The sequence below is a fragment of the Gadus morhua genome, chromosome 17 (assembly GCF_902167405.1).
Source record: "Gadus morhua chromosome 17, gadMor3.0, whole genome shotgun sequence".
NCBI lineage: Eukaryota > Metazoa > Chordata > Actinopteri > Gadiformes > Gadidae > Gadus > Gadus morhua.
Window position 1 is genome coordinate 9,762,409 of NC_044064.1, and position 13,392 is coordinate 9,775,800.

Below are 13,392 nucleotides of genomic sequence, written 5' to 3' on the forward strand. Positions count from 1 at the left end.
GCTTCTGTGTGTGTGTGAGAGAAGGGAGCGAGCGAGCTAGAGCGAGAGAGAGGGACGGAGAGAATAGACGGAACTGTAAGAAAGGAAACCCGAAGACTCGAATAAACCAAACGGAATAATGAACTTAAACCCTCTTCATGTCGCGAGTCGGCTTTGGATTTTGAAGAAGACCTTACCGGAGTGACATCTAAAACTTGGAAGTTGTGTGTGTGAGACGGGATTAGTGGCTCTTATTCCGCCGGTTGGTCGGGAATCTATCTGCAGACCGACGGGTTCAGTGGCGCTCGTCGGACACCAGGAAAGGATCGTATTTACGCCCATACATTTAACACAACGGCGTTTCTATAGATTGATATACCTTTGATCGCTTTGAGGACGAACGGCGTAGTTCACTTCTTGCGTTTGACGGTAAGTGTGTGTTTTACCAGCCCGGCTCGATGTGGAAGTATCCTAGTCATGTGCCCTGTTAGGGCTCCACTATGCGCTGGGATTAAGAGTTATTCTACAGTCACTGCATATTTTGCAATTTAGGATTAGCTTTTCAAGCTGATCCTAAATTGCAAAATATGCAGTGACTGTAGAATAACTCTTAATCCCAGAGAAACGTTAACCCCAAGCAGAGCAGTGTAGCCCTGATCGTGTTTAACTCCACTGCCGGTTGTTTTGGAGCTGGCATTGGATGGCATTATGTATACTTTCTAACAAATAATTTGTTGTAATGCACTTTGCCTGGTTTAAACGTTTGGACGAGGGCGACTTGTCAGACGCTTACGTGGGCTTATTTCTGCGCTGCTCCGGGACGTTCGTGTGCGTGCGCGTGCGTTTGTGTTTCGATAAGGATGACTGGAACTGAAATGTCTGAGGCGATGAGTTCGATTATCGTAATAGATTATATAGACTAGATGGTGTGTGTGTGTGGGGGGGGGGGGGGGGGGGGGGGTGATGACGCAATACTTTAGTTCGGCGTCCACAATTGATGAGTGTGCCGGTTCAGGGCTTTATTGACATCGCATCACACTCCTGAATTTACGATGACAGAGAAGTCCCCGATATTGTTCCTTGTGGAAGGGGGTTATTGAAGTGCCACGATATACATTTAACCCTCCACATAGCCTTTAGGAGGTGCACTTTAGGATGTGTGTATGTGTTTGAAGTCTTAAAGAAGAGGACGGGACAGGGGGGAGAGAGAGAAAATTGCGTGTGTAAGGAGATCTCGGGCCATTGTGTTTAAGAGTGGGGGGGGGGGTCGGCAGCCGTACACAGTGAATGGATGGACCGTAGTCAGTCCTTAACGCACACAAAGAGCCGGATTGAAAGGAAGTGATTTGCATTGCTCTACCTACCCCTGTTTGGGGGAGGGGTGTGTGTGAGGGAGAGAAGCCTGGTTGTGTGTGTGTGTGTGTGTGTGTGTGTGTGTGTGTGTGTGTGTGTGTGTGTGTGTGTGTGTGTGTGTGTGTGTGTGTGTGTGTGTGTGTGTGTGTGTGTGTGTGTGTGTGTTGGGGATAAAGTCTGTCCTTGACTTGCCAGCAGCAGCCAACATCACTGATACGTGTCGGACCCATTTGAGCTCAGACACACCAGAATGTGCTCAGTGGCTTTTTGTACCGAGTTGGGTAATGTTATTGTTTGGTGGCGATGTGATGTAACAGAGAGAAACTGTTTATGGGGGGAAATTAGCTGTGGTCTTTCACCCGAAGCCCCCACTATATGTATTTTATTGACCGCAGTAAAACACCGAGATCTAAGGGGTGTGGAGGGTGCTGGCATGGGGTCCTTTGAACGTCTGTTTCCGATCCATCATAGCGATTGACATGGAAACGAGTGGCTGCCTGTCTCCCTTTTGATGTGGGGAGGCAGTAAACAGTTCGGCCAGTAGGCAGCACACGATTACGACATCGCTGCCCTCGCACCTCGCCGCTACGAGGGGGCCTGACTGCGCGGCGCTGCCTTGAATCACCCGCCCCCGGTTGGCCCCGTGATCCCAGCAGCAGCAGCGTGTGAATGAACAATCGCCGCCCATTCTAGTGTGTGTCATGAAGAGCACAGAGTCATGTTAAAGCTGTACACACAGACCTGGGATGACTGTCGAGGGGCCAGTCATGTTACTAGCCGTAAAGAGCTGATTAACGCTGCATTAAGTAGCCCATCTTGTGATCAAGTACAAAAGAATTTGTGAGTGTGTAAACTGCTTGTTGACAGAGGTGAATGGCAGTGTGAAGGGAGGGGAAAGCAGTTATGCATCTGGGTAGAGAAACAGGTCATTGTGCCGGTCCGTCCGGCTTAGTCACCTATAATGTTTTGACGGTTGGAAGCACACCACCATTAACTCTAAAAGGGAAAACACCAAACAAACGCCTGTTTAGATCTTTAGGCGTGCGTGTGTGTGTTTGTGTGAGTACATGTGTTTGTAGCTGGTCCATTGCTAACCGTGTTGTACAGGAAGGGGGTGGGGTGGGGGTCTCTGTCCCGTGGGGAACTCCATCAGCAACTTTCTTCAGGATCGAACCCGGGTCGCTGTGTTAAGGACCATATCTTTGAGCATATGTGTTACGCTCTCTACCCGGTGTGCTCCCGGGACCCACATCTTTAGGTGTCTACCTAGCTTAACCTTGTCTAAAGTTGCTGAAGTGGTCTTCTATATTTGACCGACATAGTTGAAAAAGTTATGCATCGCCAACACACACAGGGGTGTGTGCGAGTGAACGATGAACCGTTTCCACGCTCGGCAGGAAGTGGAGAGAAAAGAGAAAGCTGTTGCGCTCACTTCCTCTCCCTCCGTGCCCTGGCGAGACGCCACCGATGATGTCACGGCCGATGGGGAATTGGGCGAACCCCAGCCTGCGTGTGTGTGTCGGAATCACACACACCTGAGAAAGTATGGCATTTGGACATATTTCCCTCATGTACTTTGTCCTTTAGCCCCGCCAACCGAAATGTCATGAGGCATCTTTATGATTGATTTGGGGATTCCGCAATTGCACCCGTGTTGTTTAGTTAGTATAGCAGTACTATAGTAGCCCCCCTGAAGTAACCATACATGCACACAAATCACAGAAGAGCGTGTAGGTCTGCTGTTGTTGTTGTTGTTGTCGCTTTGGTTCGTTGTGTAACCAGAAGTTGATGAATGAGGAGGATGATGAATTGGAGAGGGTTCCAGTTCACCTTGTCCTCCCGCCTCTGTAAACATGTTGATCATTGCTGACCGCTGAGATACCCCTGCTTCAAATACTTCTCTCTCTATCTCTTTGTACCTCTCTCTCCCTCAGTCTCTCTCTCTGGCTCTCGGTGTACCCCTCTCTACCGCACAGATTTTCATTTCATCCTCGTTTAACCTACCTATTAACTGCCGCTAACGAATCTGCCCGTCGGTTTCCAGGAAACCGTTGTCATAGAAACATGAACTTGTTTCTGCTAGTATGTGTGTGTATGTGTTAAATGAATACAGATAATCGCTAAAGTGGAATGGAAAGTTGGAAGCATACAGAGTGTTTCGAACAGGGGATTTTGTTTTGAATCCTTTTTATTGTTCAGAATTATCCCACTCGTGTGTTTCAGAGACACAAACGATACTAAACACACCTCCACTCTGAGTAAATTCCCCCTTTACCCCCAACCTCAACCAATTTGCCTTGAGTCACTTTTTGCTTTTTAAATAAACGAAAACAGGAACGTGAGGCACTCGGGGTGACACGACAGGGTTGAGACGTCTGTGCTACCAGGTCTCATTTCCTCCCCGCCCCGTCCACTTCTCTGAATGAGACGGCGGCCAGACTGTAGTGACTAGGACGATGACACACGCAAACGTGCACACGCACTTGCAGCCACATCTCCCAGTCGACTCATGAGGGGGGTCCCGGGCTGTACCAGTGCAGCGGGTCTCTGTGGCCCTGGGACCCGCTGGGGAGTCATCTTCTGCTGGGGGTGTGTTCAGCCTGCTGCTCTAGTCACTCTCGCCCCGTGAGACAGCGTGTGTGAGAAGAGGTCCCGGAGCTGTTCTCGGAGCTTTTGATCTCGGCCCTGCCCAGGTGTCACTGGTGTCACTCGTAACTGTCAAAGTTACGTGTGTGTGTGTGTGGGTGGGTGCGTGGGGGTGCGTGTGCGTGTCCACACATCTTGACACACAAATGGCAGCTTGAGGCCCTACTTCCTGTGCCAATGACGACAGCTTCCTGTGGGGGTGTAAAACTACTCTTGTCTCTCTTCCCTTTTTTCTGAGAGAGAGAGAGAGAGATGAATACACAGAAAAAGGGTAAACAGAGAGCGAGGTCGAGAGACACTGAGACAGACCCCCTGTCTGAGAGGGAAACGGAACCCACTCACGTCATCCAGTTGTTTTCCTTCACGCACTTGTGGTGTTGGGGCCAGGTGACAGAAACAGAGCAACAGGCTTTTTTAACCCCCCCCCCCCCAGCTCTCCCACAACTCCTGGTTTGTTGTTCTAGTTTGTTCTCCACACACAGATGTAGGGCTAACCGTCTCTCCCTCCAGCCTCTCCCTCGGGTGCTGAGGTGGGTGGGGGGGGGTGATGAGGTGGGTGGGGGGGTTCCGGGTTGACGGAGGCAGATAGCAGTTGTTCTCCACATCGTTTCCAACAATGGGAGGCCTTAGCACTCTGGATGGTAGCCATTTTACATTGGCTACCACCCGCGTGGCGTTCGGTCACATACCCGGGACCCAGCCCCCCCCCCCCAACAGCCGGTGTCTCTCTGTCAGCCCGGTCCCGCGCCTGAGTCTGGTTGTCATGGCGACGACTGTGTGTTAGTGTGGCGGGTATTAAGCTGTTAGTCATGATGTCAACACTGGAGCCCCACTGTCCTCGCTTGACCTCCTAACCAAACATAGTGGTGTATGTGTCTGTGTGCGTGTGTGTGTGTGTAAAACATTGTGAATGAGACGAGGTAGCTTGCGTCACCATATTGCAACACGCACAGCGCATTGCTTGGCACGTTGTGTTGAATGGGGTGGAGGAATGTGCAGAGGATGTGTGTGTCACTGAGGTCTGGTGTGCCGGGCGCAGTGTTTCCTCTAGGAGGCGCCCCCCAGTCACCAGACCCTAGAACCACTCCATGGTGAGGGAGGGAAACGGATGGGAACTAGAGGGAGGTAATGCTGAGCCAGCTTGGTCCTCCGGTCCACTGTCAGCATTTATGTCCCCACTGCCCCCTCTCGTTGGGTCTTATCTTTCTCTGGATTAGAGGGATGGCCCAAAACCTTTTCCCCGTCGATACTCCCTCCGCTGCTCTCCTCCCTTCTCGACCTGGGATGCCCCGGTGTAGTTTCATTTAGCCTCCTCCCCTCCATCTCCGCGCCCCTTTTGTTTTCTGCGCTGGTCTATTTTTATTCTGCTGGCCGCTCTGTTTGTCTGGCCGCGTACCAAGGTAGACATGCGTCAGCGGAGTGAGTCCTCGTTTCTCCTTTTTTTAACTCCAGGCGTATCATTTGTGACTCAGCCGCAAGCTGTAGCTCTGGCCAGCACACAACTGTTTTGGACTCGGCTTGTGAGTCACAGGTGTTAGTGTGTGCGTGTGTGTGTGTGTTTTTCTTACGTCTAGCATCATTGGTTGCCGAATCAGGGGTACAAAACGGTTGACGTGGAGATGCCCCTAGCCACGCCAATTTCTCTCTGCAACTAATAAACGCTGTCGCTGGGATGACAAATTGTGTGAGTTGCTACAGCGATGGAGGTGTAGACCGACGAGGCTCTGTGATGTCAGGAGGCAGAGTCCATTTGGTAGAGAGGGATGGAGCTTTGAGAGGCTGTTGCTTGTTTTTGGAAATAAAATGACTCCATTGAAGGGCTTATCGTGAACAACTACCTCTACACCTACGAGACCTTCATGATGAGTCTTCCTGAAACATTACGGAGGCAACCAACAGCTAGATGGACGATGAGCTCATGCTCACCTCGGGGCCGGTCGCTTCTCCCCCCCCCCCCCCCCCCCCCCCCCGGGTGACATGTCCACTGTTGATGTAGGACACACCCACACGGCCCCCTCACCAGCCGTGGTCGGACGCACCATAGCTCCAGAGTAGGCTCTAGCGGGGACTCTTGTAGTGGTCGGTTCCAGATTAAACCAGTAAGATGGCTTCCGTTCTTCCCCCTACCTCAATGAAGGGGGCTGGTGGGGCTCTGCGGTCATGTGGTCGAGGCCCTCCCTTCTTAATGGCCGCGGGACCGGGGAATTGAACCAGACTCTCTTACCTACCAATTTACTTGAAATCTCTATGGTTCCTGAATGGGTTTAATATAGACCCTTTCTTCTCCCCATCTAGTTTGCTCATTGTGTTCCTACTGACTTAGGCGGACCTTGAACCAGCATCTCCACAGAATGCTAATCAACTGTCCTCTCCAATTTTATTAGGGTAAGCCATTTCTAGCAGCTAGCTAGAGATTGCCCAAGATGTTTATAATCCTTTTCCTCGCATGTCAGAAAACTGACAAACTCCAAGCACAACCTCGACAATGTCTTCGCAACATGTCTGAACGTGGTTCAAAGCAGTTGTCATGGTGATGCCCCTAGCCTCACTTCTTTCTCCCTCCCCTTCTGAAAAACTGACACAGGTTGGAGACAGGAAATGGTCTTTGACGTCAAGGGCTTGTTTTTTAAACTGAGGCGCTTGTTTGAAGAGATCCCAGCCATTTGGTTGGTATATGGTTTGTATAAAACATGAAAAATGTTTTTGACCAAATAGGAATTAGTGTGACTCGGATTCACAATTAACATTTTCAAGGAAATCAAATCAAAGTGAGATGGTTCGGATTCTCCTGAACGCCTACCTTTCCCCCGGCGAAAGACCTCACGACCTCTCGAGACGTCACGGAAGTCACCACGAGCTCGAAACCCGATGACCTCACTCCTCCCTCGGGGCCCGTGGGTCTGATTCCAATCAACACTCTCTACCCCCTCCTCCACCCCCGGGGGGAATGCCAGCATCATTCGTCCCCGCACACGTCTGTACACCAGTGTCTGGAAACGCATCGAGGCGCAAGAAATCCCCAGTTACGCTCATGCACAGGAACAAGCTCCGCCCCCTCCCTCCGGTCAGCTGACTGACGGCGTGGTGGAAGGGGGCGGAGCCCGGGCAGGATTCCGGGGTATGCCGCAATGAGTCAGCAGGGCTTTCCCTCGTCGGCGGATAGCACACTCTCACTCACACACTCGCACAACGCCAACACTTTCCTCGCGACGTGAGCACACACACACACGTGCACGGCCTCGTACTCTGCATAGCGAGACCTCGTCACACGGGTTATATCGAGAGTGTCTCGCTCCCCGCCGTCGGGGCCGGGCGCGCGCCACATGATAGCTCTGAGAGGGGAGCCGCGGCTGTTTGTTGACACCGCGCACGCACAGCGCTGCGCTATAAAAGAGGTAATTATTGCCCAAGTGCCTCGTCCCTGGGTGAACTCAGACATCCCCCCCCCCCCCCTCCAACCCAACACATGCACAAGCACACACACATCCTGGGTTAGTCCTTGGTGTTTGTGCATACTTTCAAACGTCTCGTGTTCCTGCTGTTCGTCCTCGGTCCTGCAGGTATTTTGTGGTTCTGCTCTGGCGCACAGATTCGACTGTGCACTAGCTGTTAACGTGGTCTGCCTCTATTCCTGGCCGTTCTGCCAGCCACCGTTGTCATGGCTGTCGCTTTGTCTCTTGTGTGTGTGTGTTGCAGCTCCTCCCCACCCCTACCCCCATCGCTATTTCTCTTGTCTCTCTTGTCCCATTGTTTCCACAACCCCCCTGCTGGGTTCAGCCTTTGACCTCTGCACCCTCTGGTTTTATAACAGACATGTGACTTCAGGAGAAGTCAGGATGAAGTCGGGGAGCTGCAGGGTGGGAGGGATTTTCTCCCTCCTGGTCCAATCAAAATTCTTGTGTAGCTGCATCAGCGTGATTGGAGAGCGGCTGTGTACGTCCCGCCCTCAGCCGCTCATTTATCTCTCTCTCACACACACACACACACACACACACACACACACACACACACACACACACACACACACACACACACACACACTAAAAGAAAGGGAGAGAACATAGACTATTGTTGCATTATGACATGGTGGTGTGTTTTTGTGAGTGCATTAGTGTATTTAGATCTGATGTGTGTATCAGCTGACTAACGTATTGTGTGTGTGTGTGTGTGTGTTGCAGGGTTGGAGAGACCCCAGGGAGATGACTGACACCCGAAGCTGAGCCCCCGCACTGCTGTCAATCAAAAACCTGCTGCTACTCCAAAAGGTACGCTGGGTCTGTGTGTGAGTAGAAACTGTGTAGTTTGTCAGTAGAAACTTTGTAGTGTGAGTCAAGACTGTGTAGTGTGTGAGTCGTGACTGTGTAGTGTGTGACGGTGTAGTGTGTGTGTGTGAGTAGACTGTATGTGTGTATTGTGTGTGTGAGTAGGCTGTATGTGTGTATTGTGTGTGTGTGTGTGTGTGTGAGTAGATTGTGTAATGTGTGAGAGACTGTGTAGTGTATGTGTGTGTAGAGACAATAGTGTTTGTGTAGATACAGTCCAGTTTGTTTGTCATTGTGTGAAATTAGATAGAGTTGTGTTGACTGTAGGGTTAAGCGTAAATTATAGTCTCTGTGTATAAGAGGAGAAGTTGAGTGTGTTAGAGAGTGTGTGTGTGTGTGTGTGTGTGTGTGTGGGCATGGGCAAAAACCATCTCAAGAAACCATTTCCCCCTGTACGGACCGCTTATTGATCCAACTGAATTTCTTTTCGCCCAAAGTTATATTCTTGACCTACATTCTCAACTCTTTCCACAACACAGCCCTATTTCAAAGTAATTCACCTCAACTCTCAAATTTATTCTGTTAGCCTCTCTTTCTCCGCGGCATATAAACCGAATGTCCAATAGCAGTTGGTGTCCAATAGCAGTTGGTGTCCAGGCGTGACGGTTAACGGCGGCGTTGGGGTCGGTACGCGTTGGACACACAGTCTATCTCTGGTTCACACCAGTGTCTGTTGAACCCAGACGAGATAGAAGGAGGCCGAGAGAGACGTGGGGAGAGACAGAGACGGACTATTGATCTGTTTTCCCCTCGAACACGACGGAAAATCTCTGGCTCTTAATGCATTACCGTTCTGGCTTTGATGGAGATGATGGAGTAAAAATAACATGCAGGGAGGAAGTTCTCCGTCCTCCCGACGCCACTAGCGTGCGCCATATGTGAGTGTGCGTGACTGATGCCTCGCCAGACACTCCTTTGTTCTTGCTCCCCTTTTGTTTCTTATTATAATAACGCTGAAACCTGCCGTTTATGTTTCTCCTATCTGACACCTTGGGTGCTTTGTTACCCTGCGTGTATGTGTGGTTGGGGGTTTGTAAGCGGGCATGTCAGGTGTTGAATGGGTCAGGGGAGGTGTTTGTGTGTAAGGGTGTGGTACAGGGTTTGAGTCCGCCTCTCTGATGCATCTGTCTCCCCCAACTCTTTGTTTGACTCCCCTGTGTGTGTGTTTGTGGGTGTTTGTGTGTGTGTATGTGTATACTGTCCATGGAACCATTCCTACTACACACTTCCACACCATTTTTTTTTATCTCTCTCTCTCTCTCTCTCCCTCTGCCAACCTCACGCCTGTCTCTCTCCTTACTCCACCTTAATCTCTCTCACTCTCTACATCTCTCTCGCTCCCTCCTCCACCCTTACCGGTCTCTTCCTCCCTTTTTAATCTACCCTTCCACCCGTCTTTGCCCGTCTGTTGCACGACCCCCCTCTCTCGCCTCCATCATGCCTGCCCTAATGAGATTAAACCCAGAGTCTCCACACACACACACCGATAACGGAGACGTCTACCGCTCGGTGCGTCCTCGCTTGTGTAGGCGAAAACGCTTCACGTATAGCTCGCACTCTTGGCAGCAGTCATACCGGGCATGCACACACCATGCACACATACTGTGTACAACACAGACACACACACACAGTGAGTAAACACACAAACTGTGTGCGCACACACCATGTACACATACACACACACACACACACCGTGCACACTAGTACACACACACACACACACACACACACACACACACACACACACACACACACACACACACACACACACACACACACACACACACACACACACACACACACACACACACACACACACACACACACACACCAAGTGTGCACACAGTTTTCTGGCAATTGTCCCAGTCTTCTCTCTCTCTGTGTGGTGGGTCGCCTAGTAACCTCAGGTCTGTGTTGTTCGAGGCCATCTGGACCCCGCGAACAGTCTCATCACACTGGGCTCACCAGCACCCCCTGCAGGCATCCACCGGGAGCTACAGCCTCACTCCATGGAGCACAGGCAACTGCCAGGCCTCCCATTTTACATTTTATAAGGCAGTGTATATAGATAACTAACTACAGAAGTGGTAGGGCAACCGTTGATATACGGGTCCATTGTCGTGGCCAGGGGATAGGTGTTGGCGATGGGGATTAGAGAATGTAGGTCTGGAGATGGAGAAAATTGAGGGATAAATCAGCTTCTGGAGGAAGAGGTTTCATCCAGGTTTTTTTCTTTCTTCATCTGCAGTCCCGTTCTGCACCCTCTTGCTCTCTGCCTTGCTCTTTTCTCTCCTCTCTCCTTACCACACACACCCTCTCTCTACTCTCTATCCTTACCACCTCTCTCTCTGTCTCGCTCTGCAGTCTGCTTTCATCTCTCTCTCTCCCTCTCTCGCTCGCTCGCTCACAACACGCCTATAACGAAGACAAGAGAACTGGCACTTATTGACATGTGTGTGTGTCTTGCTCACTGGTCCACCACATATTTCCATGTTTCCGCGAACAGCGGGGTTAGGTTTAAATCCCTCTCCCCTCTGTCTCTCTCCCTCTCTCAGGTCTTCAGGGTCCTTGGTGCTGTAGAAGTAGTGGGAGGCTACCGGCAGACTCTCTGGGCATTAGTGTGAAGCCTCTTCTCTGCTGCAGTGGAGGGCTTCACGCAGACGGCTAGTCTGGTGAGTACTGCCGCCTCACACACAGGTCCTCACCGGACCTGCGCCTTGCACTGTGGGGACGTTGGGAGCAGTAGGAGGCACTTTGTGATGTTGTAAATGTTTTTGTGTGTATTTACAGAAAATGTCATGCACATTTTTTAAAATTGCACCAAAGTGGATGATGTTCGTGTGTGCGCGTGTGTGTTATATGCTTAGCTAACCCTTGTTGTCTATCTGGCCGCGCTCTCGGGCTGTGTGTGCACTTCCGTCTGCGCCCCCAGGCTCGATGCATTGTGTGTGTGCGTGTGTGTTGCAGGAGTACTGACGCAGTGTGTGTCTCTCCCCAGGCTGGATGCATCACGCGGTAGAGCAATTTGGCGGGCGTGGCACACGGGAGCCCTTCCCTCTGGACGGACTCAACAGGGGGCCATGGGCTCCCGTCGGCAGCCGCCCCTGGCCGCCGCCCACCAGGTCTGTTGTCATGACGATGCCTCCTTCTGCCCCCCCCCCTTTCTTGCAGCATCACAGAGCTTCTCTGCCTTCGTGGCTTTTTGATCTAGTCTAAATTGCTAACCTAATTGAGAACATTCTTTTGACGGCATATTTGAAGCAAGTCATTCTGCGTGACCGTTTGCTAATGTGTAGACGGTGCTTATCGTCACGCTAGGTGTTCACCTGGAATGAGCCAACACCAGCTCCTCCCCCATCTACCTCTCGGCCCAATGGGCGGACTGAACCACCCGAAATATTTCAATAATGGGTGAGTCCCCCAGCCTTCCCCCTCCACTCTTTCAGCGCTGTGCCTTTCCCTGTTGAGTACAACGACCCAGAACGGGGCTAGCGTCTGCGGCCGGTCGTCGGCCCGAGGGCCCTGTGGGCGGTGTTGTGACCCCTGTTCCCTGTGTTCCTCCAGACCCATGCCGGTGCGGGGGGGAGACAAACTCGACCTCCCCCAACACGCCTCGCTACCGGGCATGCAGCGGGAGCAGCCGAGAGCCCCTCCGCCTCACCCCGCGCACCACCACCACCCCCACCCCCACCCCCCGCCGCCCCACAGGGGGTGGGAGCAGCTCGGCCAGCTCTACGACCCCCACCCGCCCCCGTCACAAGGGGGGCCCGCGCCCGGGGACCACACCCTGCGACTGCATGCTGGGGGAGGAGGAAGTGGAGGGGGATGCTATGCTAACAACGGTGGTGGTGGGGGCGGTGGTGGTCCTCCTCCACCCAACCCCCACCTCCCCCCGGGCAGAGTGGGCCAACTGCTGAAGGTGAGCCAGAGAGAGAGAAGACATTACACACAGGGACAACTTTACACACACGCACGCACGCACATACACAGGTAAACAACAGTAATTGCAGACACACGTACACACGTATGCACACACGCACCCTATCAGGGGAGTCAAACGGAGCACTGGGAGATGAATACTTAAGGGAAGCTGATGATAAACAATGATTACAAAGACACGTGTGTGTGTGTGTGTGTGTGTGTGTGTGGGCTTAACGATCCTGGTTGTCTTCCTTCCTCTCCAGTTCGGGGGGCCTCAGGAGCCCCATGTCCCCAGGGCCCCTCAACCATTAGGGGAGGAGATGTGGGCCCAGGTGCAGCAGGTAGGTTCTCTTTTAATTGGTTGAGGTCCTGTTTTTACAGCTGCCGTAACGCCGGCTCTATGCCGGCGCTTGCTATACTACGCGTTTCCCCCGATCCGCTGGGAGCGACACACGTCTGTGATCTTTTGAAAAGATAAAGAAAGGAACTATTCATCAATACGGTAGTACTGGTAGTTAAACAGATTTGCCGGTCCAAAAAAAACCTTTCACAGAACTAATTCAACTTTCTTTGAACCTCGAAAAAAATACATTCAAGAACCCAAGGCTTTCAGATACAATTGGCAGTTAAACGCTGCTACGAATACAGGGAATAATACAAATTCAGAACGTCTAATTTTCGAATGAAGTAGAATGTAATGGAGATTAAGGCCCAATCCCATTTCTACCCCTTACCCCTTCCCCCTCCCCCTCACCCCTTCCCCTTCGAAACAAGGAGGAGGGGGAAGGGGTAAGGGGTAGAAATGGGATTGGGCCTAAATGCATTGAGAGTAATTCAATGGAAACCCAGTCAAAACAAAGTCTCAGACAACAAGCCTGCGTCGCTCACAGCGCCACCGTGTCCCCCCTCTCCAGCAGCAGAGAGGAGGGGGCTACCCCGTGAAGATGGTGGGGGGCCAGCTGAAGAGACCGGGCCCTCCAATGGGCGGGGAGCACTCTGTCATCCAACACACCCCCGCTCTACACCCCGCCTCCCGGCCCAGCCCTGAACAGGACTGCTCCGCCAGCCCCAAGAGGAAGAAGAGACCCGACCAGGTAAGGAGGCGCCCAAGGGACAATCCAGGGGGCACTACAGGGGACGATCCAGGGGGCACTACAGGGGACGCTACAGG

The 13,392-nt window shown here is 52.0% G+C and overlaps 1 protein-coding gene across 1 annotated transcript in view; it reads left to right on the top strand.

Annotated features, from left to right (window-relative positions):
• kdm6ba (lysine (K)-specific demethylase 6B, a) overlaps window positions 1-13,392 on the top strand; it is a 45,445-nt gene that overhangs the window by 19,663 nt on the left and 12,390 nt on the right. The window contains exons 3-9 of the mRNA XM_030338323.1: window positions 8,157-8,243; window positions 10,856-10,972; window positions 11,299-11,422; window positions 11,619-11,711; window positions 11,865-12,219; window positions 12,485-12,562; window positions 13,136-13,315. Coding sequence (XP_030194183.1) covers window positions 11,304-11,422; window positions 11,619-11,711; window positions 11,865-12,219; window positions 12,485-12,562; window positions 13,136-13,315 — 825 coding nt within the window. The 5' untranslated portion in view covers window positions 8,157-8,243; window positions 10,856-10,972; window positions 11,299-11,303. The remainder of the gene's footprint in view (window positions 1-8,156; window positions 8,244-10,855; window positions 10,973-11,298; window positions 11,423-11,618; window positions 11,712-11,864; window positions 12,220-12,484; window positions 12,563-13,135; window positions 13,316-13,392) is intronic.